General features: G+C 39.9%; 1 protein-coding gene across 7 annotated transcripts in view; it reads right to left on the reverse strand.

The window, feature by feature from the left end:
• Nucleotides 1-1850: 1850 nt before the first annotated feature.
• The window catches only part of NCKAP5 (NCK associated protein 5), a 605695-nt gene continuing 595409 nt past the window's right edge, over nucleotides 1851-12136 (reverse strand). For all 7 annotated transcript variants that reach the window (XM_042855509.2, XM_065560497.1, XM_065560500.1 and 4 more), the window contains one exon: nucleotides 1851-3508. In XM_042855509.2, the coding sequence (XP_042711443.2) occupies nucleotides 3227-3508 (282 nt within the window). In that variant the 3' untranslated portion in view covers nucleotides 1851-3226. The remainder of the gene's footprint in view (nucleotides 3509-12136) is intronic.

A 12136-nucleotide genomic window follows, 5' to 3' on the forward strand; every position in this document is an offset into this window, starting at 1 on the left:
GGAGGGGAGGGAGCCTTCCCACCCCCCCGCCGGCGCTGATCGAAAGACCCCCCCCCCTTGGAACGGGCTCCCGCTCCTGCCCCTAATGAGTGTGTGTGTGTGGGGGGGGGGGGGGGGTCACTACCTAGCCGAGCCCCTCCCCAAGGCGGTGGGGGCTCAGGCGCTGAGCTACTGATACACACTGGCCGGTGGGTCGGGCTCTGCCCCTGCCCCATCCTGGGCTGCGGGGCTTTGTCCCTGGGCTGCAGCCCCACGCGGTCTGGGAAGGGTAGGGAGCCCCCCCCCCCGGCGGTTGGAGGGGGGGTTCCTTGCAGGGGGTGCTGGGTCCCCCGCTCTGCATTCTCCCCCCCCCCCGTGTGTGTCTGCAGGGAGGGCTCTGCCATTAACCAGCACACACCTCCCAGGCGGCAGGGGCTCGGCTGCCCGCCACCCACACCGCAGGGACCCGTGGGGACAGACGGGCGGTCACGAACCTCCAGCTTCTCACCCCCAACGCCTCCCCTGGCATGGGGGAGGTTACCAGTGTAGGGGGCCTCGGTCCCTAAGTTACCTAGTTCTGTGTGTGTTGGGGGGGGTGTTTGACCCTAACCCCCCAGTGTGTGTTGGGGAGGCGCTGCCCTTAACCTCTCCACCTGTGTTTCAGCGGAGGTGCGGGGGGGGGGGGAGGGGCTCTAACCCAACCACCGATGTGTGTGTGTTGGGGGGAACTGACCATACCCCAGCCACGTGTGTTTGGTAGGAAGGCGCCTCTCTGCTCTGTCTTGCAGGGTAACTCCCCCTCGAAAGGCTTTGGTCCGGGTTACTCTCGCCCTCACACCCCTCTCTAATGGGGGGGGGGGGGGACACAGCCGCGTGCCCGTCGAGAACGTGCGGGAGGCCTCGGCCGGGTGGGGGGCGAGCGGGCTCGAGGGGAGGCGGGGGCACGCTCATTGCTGGCTAGCGGAGCTGTGACCCAGCGCGGCTCGCTCCCCCCCGGGGCGGTGCCCGCGTGCAGTAGTTCGCAGCGCTCCGGAGCATGCCCGCCCCCGCCGGCTGAGCGCGCCTCGTGCCCCTAGCCCTGTCTGCTGAGGAGCCCGCGGTCCTGTGCCATGGTGGGTGCATGTTGACTCCCTGGAAAGCGCTGCCTGCAGCCATAAAGCGCCTTCCCAGCTGAGCCGCCCGCCCGGCGGATCTGGAGCCGGGGCAGGGCAGGACCCTACCCCCCAAAGGTGCCGCCACACGGGCCGCACCGAGGAGCGTTTCAGTGACTGTCCCTTCCAAGCTCTCGTCTGGCATAACGTGGAAGCGAGTGGAGGCTACTGGGGCCATCCCCCGTGGCGGTGCCTTTCATGCCTACAATCCGCTGCGAACTTCATTTGTGAGATGAAGAACTAGCTGAAGTAAAATGATGGTTTTCATTGTACAGCCCATTACAACTTGCGCCTTGCATCATGCCTCGTTCCCCAGCCTCCTTCGGCAACCCACATGCTTCCCTTTGATCAGTCACAATCTTGTCTGCAAGCAGAGAGGTTTGAATTAAGCTTAAATTACTTTTTAGTTGCCATGTCGAGAATTCATTTGAATGATTGAATTCCAGCTGCACATTTATTATTTCTGGAGCAGCGAGGGCTAGTTGATTGGAGAAGGGAAATGGTTTGCACAATGTTTTGCATGCAGAGGGTATCATAGAATTGGTTATTTTATTCAAAATATTTCTAAGTTATTTTATTTGCTTCTCATTGCTTCTTTGGCTTTGCTTGAAGCAATGATATTTTCTTGGACGATTAATTCGTGAATCCATCTCATTAAACAAATTAACCCCAACATGGACTACTTGTCCCTGGGAAAATATATATCTTTAACCATTCCTGTAACTGTGATATGAACTTTATTTAGAAATAAGTTTCAAAAGGACAATGCAAGTTTAAGTCTGACATTATTACTTAAAATAACAAAATTAAAATGTAACAAATTGCACAAAGTATTTTAACAAAATAACACTGATCATACAATATCATAAAGATTAACAGGTATTTGCTAAAGAAACAGTAAAGTCTAGAAATATCCCAAATATACCTAGTTTACAGAGAGATTGCTGTACAAAAGCAGTTATAAATACTTCACAACTAGAAAAAATACACATAACCTTTGAAATAGACTTCCCCTTACATATAAAGTCTTTATAGGAAAAAGATATGTTGAATTAAGAGTTGTTAGCACCAAAAACATTTTTTTTAGTTTTACAAAAGTTTCTATCACAAATAGGAATTTTATTTCAGTTTTCCAGGATTCCTAGATGGAGTTAAAATCAAGGTGGTCTGAGGGTGAAAAATCAACATACCACATTCAGAAATTCGTATTAAATGGTTACAGCGGAAAGAGAAATAGGTATACTATAAAAGTAAATACTGCAGTTAGAAATAAAGTCCAGATCCTGCAATCCTTTACTCAGGCAAAACTCCCATTGAAGTCAAATGGCAAATCACTTTTACCCCGATCTTCCAAACACTATGCACACAAGTAACTTCATTCTTTATGAACTCAGTGGGCTGCTCAGATGCACAAGTAGTAGTAGGATCTGGGTATTTGATTCCAACCATTCTTGTACTGTCTCAAACATCAAAACCCTCTTGAAGTATCAATAGATACATGTTAAGGAATTACACCAACTAAAATGCACATATCCCTAGAGAATCTTATGTGAAATTGCACTAAAATAAAAAAAAAATTACAAAGTGTATTTTGTAAAATGTGGTCCAAGAAGGTTTATTACAGACAATTTGGCAAGCTCAAGTTTATTTTAAAGCAGTGTTTCTACATACAGTTTTAAGACTAGAACAATTATAAATCTTTCTTTAAAAAAATCCACTAACTTTGCTTGTTAATATTAACATCAACTTTTAAAAGTTAGTAATCTGTCATTTCAGGAGCATGGCACCATTTAATATTTATTGCTTTTTTTCCCTACAAATATATTTTTTCAAAAAAATTTACAACTTCTGTACAAGTATTCATAAAAGTGCAAAATTAAGACATTTTGTATAACAGCTTTTGTGTTCAATTTTCAGTCTCATGCATCACAATAAATGCAGTCTTATCTTTCCTTATTGCTGTGTCATGAAAATAAGTCAGGAAATACCCTTCTGTGAATCCAACAATTTAGGATAAAGTTTGTCAACAGTTGTCCCTTTCTTTTTTTCCCCTCAGTTCCTTAAGTGCTCCATTCTCAGCCCACTGGAAAGTGTCTTTATACATCATTAGAGCCTTGGCTGGCACAGGATGAGAAGCTATCATATAAAGAATCACTCAAAGATTCTAAATTGTCTACACCATGCCTATCAGAGCTATTTAAAGAAGCTTCTTCATTCTTTCCATTTTCTTCCTTTTGTCCTTCAACCTTGTTCAGACAATTCTTCTCTTTTTCTAATAAAATGACATTATTGCTGTTAAATTTATTGAGAGACTCCAGGGAAATTTTAGATAATCTAGTCTCAGAATCTTCCCTTGTTTTTTCAGCTTGTTTCAATTTCTGTAATAAGTAAGGAAAATATTAGAAACATATTTCTTACAAAAATAAAGCTATCCTATGTACACAGTCAATTATTTGTTTGTCCAACATTCACAGTGTTAAAGGAATAGATTGTTAGAGGCTTGTACCTAAATCCTCCAGTATAATTAAATGGAATAATAAAGTCCATTTTGGGGTTAAATCATAGCTTTAATGATTCTACTGAGACAAATAGGACTCAATTTGCAAAACAGTTAAGTCCAATTTACATTTTAAGTGGCAGATTCTGGAATTTGTATGTGTAAAATATCTTCAGCCTTTTCATAGTAATTTACATTTTCCCTCGTCACACTTTATTTATTTATTTATTGTAAGGGTAAATGAATATTTGTCTATGAGTTGAGTTTGGAGTCTGCCAAATAACTAACATGCAGTGCACATCTTCCGAGGGGGAAAATATATTTTCTGTATGATACAGGCACAAATGAAACTTACTAAAAAATAACCTAACATTTTGCATGTGTAAGGCTATCGATTTCCATGAACCAAAAGCCTCCCTAATAGAAATGAAAGCAACAAGAGAGGAAATTACTCTGAACTGATCCAATCCCCACAGACCAGAATCAATCAGATATTGGCTAGATCTACTTTGGAAAGTGTTGTAATTCTGGTGAAATTGCACCAAATGAAACACTGGACAATGTATTAGCACATTATATTAAAAAAATCACAGTAGTATTATACAAGTGTAATTGCATCTCTTTGTTGGCTACAGGTACTTTCAAAGATCTTTTCAAGACTAGTTTATCAGCTGTTTAGGGAGAAGTTCAATAAAAATGACCTGTCTTTCACATACAGTCTTTTTTATCTTATGTTACCAACTCATGTTACAGATAATATCAAAAAATAACATTCCACATTTAATGGGACTCTTGGAGACCTAGGGGGCCAAGTTTTTTAAATATCCATTGTTAAATGAGGTGTGCTCTCCCAGTTAGGGTCATTCCTCATTTTCAGTAATAGTATTAGGCAGCAATGACTGGATCAATATACTATTGGCAATCCAAGAACAAACAGTGTTACTTGGTTTAGATGGATAGTTTAGGCTCACCCAAGAGTACAGCGCGACTAGAACCAGGAGATCCTGGGTGATTAAACACACAATTTTAACTAGTCATCAGGGTTTATGGAAAATATGAAGGTTAAAAATACATCTGGCTTTCTTCCTGCCATTTTTATTTAACCCTAGAGATCTTGGGCAATGGGAAGACAGATTAGATAGAGGAGAGTGCTTATTTTTCATGGCTAAATATGTAAAGGGGGGGGGGGGCACGAAGCCATGCCAGCTTAGATTGTGAACTTGTCATATCTTACAGGCTTAATGTGGATGCCCAGGTTAGAACTTGGATGAGACCTTTCAGAAAACTTTAAATGACACTAACAGTAATTTTGGTGACATAGTAGGTCAGGGACTCTTCTCTTTGGTCCAATAGTGAACGCATGCCCTGACATAGTTTAAGGGGGAATTGTATTACTGCTAGTACCATTTTTTTGGATGACACACAAAACTGTGGTCCTTACCACTGATCTCATAGTACTTTCTGAAAGAGGAGGGATGTAATCCCCAGTATTCCAGACAAACTCAAATGTTGGAAGTTACCGTGGACAGTCCACTCACTTAAAATTCCCTGTAATTTCAGTTTTAAAAGTTCTTCCCTTCCCTTAAACAATGCTGTATACTGTTACTGACACAGAACAGATACCATATTCCAGTGTAGGCTGAATGAAGTGATCCGTATGCATACCACCTTTAAAACACTTACATAGTGCCTTTTGTCCCACAGACTAGCTAAATCTTAAATATTTTATTAAATGAACTATTGATTTCTAAATTTGAGAATGGCCTTTTTTTTTTTGTTTCCAACTTTCAGCTTTGCTTTGGATAAATTAAATGGGGATGTTTGGACAGAGACATGGAGGGATAAACATGAGGTTTTGGGTGAAATCCTGGATCTATTACATAAATGGCAAAACTCCCATTAGTTTTAATGGGGGATTTCATCCTTTATTTGCTGTCAAGAGCTAGAATGGATGTATGGACTGACTGCACAGGGCTATTTCTGATACTGTATTGTACACTGTTAAAATAACAACAAAAACTCTGGCTGGGCTGAAAGATAGTGTAAGTCACAGTGGTAGACACGCAGTTAGCTGACTAGTATATTCTATGTACCTGGAACCTCAATAGCTTATAACCTTATGCAAGTACAATATAAAATAGTACATCAATATAATCACACCTTGTTAAGGTATTTAATATGGGGGGGGGGGTCACAGCAAATAAACTATACTAAATACATTATTGGGAAGAAAGGTATCCACACCAAATTTTAACTAAAATCATTGAACCAAATAAAACTGAAGTTCCCAGCATTGAAAACTGAACATACTGCAATGGATGCTCATAATTTTAAATTTGCTACACATAAGTCTTATGTGGATATAGTTCCTACCTTTATACAAAGGGAACTAGGAAGGGTGGAAAAGATGTTTCATGTGTTCCTGACAGTTGGAACACATGTGATCAAAAGGAATGGAAAGTCATCATTCTCTCACTTAATGTTTATTACTGAAACTGAGGCAAAGACATTTGTTTTCAGGAATAAGTTAAAGATATTTTATGATAGATGATTGCCTTTTTATATATGTATTAATGCCAAGGTCAATGGTTTCATCTGCTAAAAGACAGAAGATGGGCTGGGTTTTCTTTTCTCTAACACATTACTACAATACTGTATGAGCAAAGATGTGGGAATTACTGATAGAGTTGGAATGATATGCAAAGTATTTTTTTACCTTTCCTTTCAGCTTATGCTGATGTACTGTTTCCACTTTATAGAATACATAATGCCTCCCTTTTCTGGGTTTCCTTCTCCTTTGAACAGTGTTCAGTATTGCCAACCCCAAGCAGTCAGCCATCATGAGTCTGGCTCCCAAAATCATGAGACTGGATTAAACCACCCCACCCCCCTCTTTTTTTGTTTTTTGTTTTGTTTTGTTACAATAATACATTTTGTGTTATTTTTATTTGCCACTGGGTTTTGTGCTATTATGGTTCATGTTTACAAGCCTCATTCTGTAACCATGAGGACCAGAAACATTTTTAGAAAAGAGAGAGTGGAGACTCTCATGTAATAACATTACTCCAGAAGCTGGAGCTTTAAGGAACAACACCAGATATCGCTAGTCTCCTAAGACAATCTTCAGATAACAGCAAGTATATAAAGGAAATGTAAATTGGGAGGTTTGGGTGTGGGAGTAGGAACAATTAAGGGAATCATACTAATGTATTAGACAAATTCATTAAGAAGAACTTCCCCCCACAGTTTAATTTGCAAGAGAACTGTGTTTGCATATCATATTAATACGTTATGCTGACCTTGGAATAAGAAGTCATGTAATATAATTCTTAATACACGTGGGCAAAAAGTTACAATATGATATTTCCTTAATTATAATTCTGGAAGTAAACTCAATTACATATAAAACTCCCCCACACAGAAAAGATTTAAGCACAATAATTTCTGTGAGGATCTTTGCAGACAATGAACTGTTCCTGTCTTATGATAATGAAATAACTTACATATCCACTTTGTAAAGGCTAACATGCATTATTTTATTATCAAGAAAGAATCCCCTTTGTTCTTTAATAACCTATTCAGTAGTTACGGAAGGTGAATACCAGTAGGATACAAAATATAGACTATTTGGCTACAGAAAACATTATATTTCTTAGTTTTCATGGCAGCTTACAAAAGCTGCTGTATGAAACAAAAGGAAATCACAAAATAATAAATATTAGGATATGTTGATAAATTATAGACAGTCAAATTCTGTTCTCAGTTACATGCATTTAGATCTATTACTGACTTCAGTGGAGTAGAACAGGTGTAACAAGGAACAGACTTTGGCTCAAAGATGTTAGCTTTGCTCATGTTTAAGTCATTAATTTACTAATGCATTTTTAGTGTCAGTTCTCACATGAAAGAATCAGTATCTTCTCCTGATGATAAGGGCCCTTCAGTGGGATATCAGATATATATATCGTATCTTGGGAAATTGGATGGCTCAGGGATTTGGTAATGATATATACAGCCTTTAGAACCTGTAGCTCATTAGTTCAAATCAAATCTGGTCCAGGTCAGTAGTGACTGAAAGTCAGTACTATCAGAAACATGTCTAATGGACTATGTGAAATTAGTCAGTGGTCAACCTAACTGTCAGGGAACAAGCATTCCTATCACCACAGTTGGCGATATGAGTAGAGGAACGGAAATGGAAACTGAACTGCATTCTTACTTAAAACCTGGTTCCCTGTTGAGGGCCAAGGCACAAGGCAGGTTCAGTGAGGAGAACTGCTGCTGACCACACCGTACCTGTTCTGAGGTAGATGGACTGGTCTATCCTCCAAGGTGATCAACCCAGCACCTTTTCACAAGCATTACATTCACCCAGATGAAAATTCAATAGATACAGGCACAGACTGTGTCCTGAGCCAAGATACAGACAGTACAGACGGTGTCATCAGGGAGCAACTTAAGCCTTCTTGATTCTTATGGTACCTTTGCAGCATCAAGGCTCAAGGCTCCTCTAATTAATGCCAACTGGCTATGAGCGCAATGGGACCATACTACAATTGTGAATTGGTGTTGTGCAGGCATGCTGTGCCTCTCCCCAGGACACCCCATATTAGTGTGTGTATGTGTGTAGGGGGGGCAACTGCCACAGAAGCTGGCTTTTCCACTTTACATCAGCTGAGAGCTCCCCATGTCCACAGGAATCCTCAGCCGGTCACCACCTGAGAATGGTATACAGTTGCCAGAGGAGGAGGAGAGAACCTAGTCCAGATACTACACACATTAATTAGGAATCAATTTACATTGATTGCAACTTACATTGCTCCTCTGCAGCATGGGGGATGGGTCACTTGCGGATTTTAACTAGTGTAAATGGTGGATTTTCTGGAACTAGAAGCCTATAAATCACGATTGAGGACTTCAGTAACTCAGCCGGAGGTTAGGGGTCTATTACAGGAGTGGGTAGGTAAGGTTCTGAGGCCTGCAATGTGCAGGAGGTCTGATTAGATGACCATGATGCTCCCTTCTGACCTTAAAGTCTATGAGTGTACATGGAGATACACTGCAGTCATGAATCAGAATACTTTTTCATTTTGGTTACATTCTAATGGGTTTAGCTAAGACCCAAAACTAATGTAATAAAATACCTTAGTGCAACAAATTAAGAAAACAAAGCTAACCTACATGCACATTTAAGTATTGGACATATACACTGAATACTTCTATTTTACTAACAAAGAATTTATGATGCACTTCCTAATTAAAAAGGTCATAGGGTCAGATTATGGCTGGGCAGTGGTGCAAGGAGCCTCTTCTCCTTGTACCCGATATGCTCAGGGACAAGCCACAATTGCAGTCCTAGTGCTAACCTGAACAGCACCAGGACTAGGGCTAGCAAACTGGGACAGGGAAGGGTGGGGTGACGGCAAAGCTATGGCTGCTGAGAAGTCATGCTGCACCCCCTTAAGGAATATGGCCGCATGCCCACTCCTACCATATACTGGTGGAGCTACCATTGTGTAATGTAGCGAGGCACTGCTTCCTAGCCAGACTGAGCCTGTAAGGTACATCTAAGACCCAAATTAGCAAGGAAAATACTGTAGTGTAAATGCATTTTGCATCCTTCTAAGTTTAGTTAAACAGTAGTTTAAGGGGCTCAGAGTCAGTTACACACTAGAATAAAATAAACCTTACTTTTGTCTCGCATGCCCTGAGCAATTTAGTTTTTAGATTATCACAAAAGTAAAAGGAACATTGCTCCAAGTGAAGTATAGCTGCAAAACACTCCTGTGTAAAAACAACTAAATTGCGATGAGAATTAAATATAGATCAACAAAATCAATACTTAATTGTATAACTCAAGGTCTTTCATTTCAGATCTAATCCCTAATAGGAGATATCAAGTATGCTTGCTTTTGATTTTTTAAAATTATTATTTAAAACTACACCACAAGGCAAAACAATTTTCTAGCTTTTTACATTTTTTAATTCCATAAGTTACTTCGCCTGTGTGTATCCAAGGTCATATTGATCTCACAGTCTGTAACTATTTATCATTTTAAATTCAGAGTTTTATCAATCTAGATGTCCCGTAGTTGTTACAATAACTGCTTTGCATTTATTATAGTTACAATAGGATTAAGCAGTAAAAGACACAGATGCACTACTGTATTTATTACAAACTACCATATTGCATGCTCCGAAGGACACCTTTAATATCTATGCAGTGTCCTCTTATAAAAAGGTGTTTTGAGGACACAGGGCTGGTTTCAGATCAAAGTTACACTGGTGTAAATCAGGAGTAACTCCAGTGACATCAATGGACTCACACTACTGTAACACCATTGTAAGTGAGATCAGGTTCAGGGCCATAGCATTTTGTGTTGCAAAGCCAGGTGTGGTATGAAAAGGTTCAGTTTTGCATTGAGCTGAGGTACAGTAGTTTTCCATTAGACAGACAGACAGGGACAGAATGCAGTGGTAGTTTCTCAATAGAAAGTGAACAGTCTCCAGATCTCATTTAGCCAAATGGATGAGAACATTAGGTGGACAGGTAAAGCTCTACAGTGAAAATAGTGGTACAATCACATCCAGGAAACTACAAAGGTGAAAGTTGTAACTGCATGACCTCTGTTATATTACAGCAGAGCTAAAAATGTAATGTTTGAACTTTTTTCTCTTTAAAGCGTAACCTTAAATAATAAGTTAAGCCTTGTTCTCCCTTATATATTGTCAGAAGCTTTCATCTATTTTCTAGACTGACGGTAAAATAATTTTTGAAATAATGAATCATTTTTCTTTTTCCTGCTTGAACAGAAATCCCATGATTATTTTGCTGTAGCAGACAATGACCTTCTCAAAGGAACCCCATCAGACTTTCAAGATAAATAATAAAGAAGCCCTCTATTTCCTGACTCAAGGAAAAATTGCATTGATATGGAGTATTTGTGAAATTATTGATCTGTTCATCATTTTATGAGAAAACAATATACACTTAGGTGAAAGTAATCTACATATGGTATTATGTGTAGCTTGATGATACTGTCAACAGAACCAGAAACTTACATGCCATTTCTAGGATAAGGAAGTAACGTTCTACATAAATATTTAATTTTTCGTGACAAGGAGAATATTTTTGGCCCTTCTAAATTGTAAATATATTACCTAAGGGGAAATAAAGCTTATTAGCATGAGCTCTGCATGGCTCACACCTGCAGACCTGGACAAAATGGCTATTGATGAATAAATAGCTTGCTGTGGAGCTGAGAGCTGTATTATCGGTGGTTTGAATTCTTGTATGATGTGGAAGGTAAAAGACACTGCCTAGTGAATAGAGCTTTATGTGTCTAAAAACACAATTTTCATAATACGGCTAGATATATATCTGCTTTTAAGAAGGGATTAAGTAGATTCAGTTACTCAAAATGAATACTGTGCCCAGTATGATGTTGCACCTAGAAATGTAGGCATTACAACAGCAATAATTACATACCAGTATTACCCTGACAGTTTAGCAAGCAATATTATCTCTTTGGTGATACAACAGACTGTTTACATATAAACTAGATTAGATATTCCCAACCCTTCGTTCTCTCCTCAAAGTTTTGCCTATTTTTAGTACCCAAGATTTTCAAATTCTGAAATGTTCCTGATCAGGTAAGAAACTGGGTGTGCCAAAGTATTACGAGGATGGTTGTTTTCCCATGGCACCATATGAAGACTGAGAGGGGACGTGATAATAGTTTTCAAGTTCATGAAAGGTTGTTACAGGGAGGAGGAAGAAATAGTGTTCTCCTTAACCTCTGAAGATAGTACAATAAGCAATGGTATTAAATTGCAGCCACGGCGGTTTAGGTTGGATATTAAGAAAAACTTCCTAACTGTCAGGATAGTTAAGCACTGGAATAAATTGCCTAGGGAGGTTGCGAAATCTCCATCATTGGAGATTTTTAAGAGCAAGTTAGACAAACACCTGTCAGGAATGGTTTAGATAATACTTAGTCCTGCCATGAGTGCACGGGACTGGACTAGATGACCTCTTGAGGTCCCTTCCAATTCTATGATGGCTATTGGATGCATGAACTGTACATGAACAAAGTGTGTTTGACAGTGGTCGAGGAGAGCATAATTTGAGTGGAATTTAGTAGAAAAAGATGGCAGCAACAACATAAAAACAACCAGGTACTCAGATAACTGTGACCAGAGAAGTTAAAAAAGCAAAACACTGCTGCTTTCTCCAGAGAGTAAGCAAGGCCACAAACTGTCAGCAGACATGGAATCACCAATTCTGCTTCTCATGGAGGAAATCCAGTAGATAATTGCGATGCTAACTTCAATCACAGACTCATCACTAGAATTAAAGAACAAATATTTATGGTGGAAAAGGAGGCTGAATCTTCAGATTGTAGCATTTGAGAGAGTGACAATTAATACAAGACACACAGGATAAACTTTGCATTTCAGAAATCAATTTACTATTACTCATGGAGAGAGTTAAGTAATAAAATGATTC

This window comes from Chrysemys picta, chromosome 11, assembly GCF_011386835.1.
Source record: "Chrysemys picta bellii isolate R12L10 chromosome 11, ASM1138683v2, whole genome shotgun sequence".
Lineage (NCBI taxonomy): Eukaryota > Metazoa > Chordata > Testudines > Emydidae > Chrysemys > Chrysemys picta.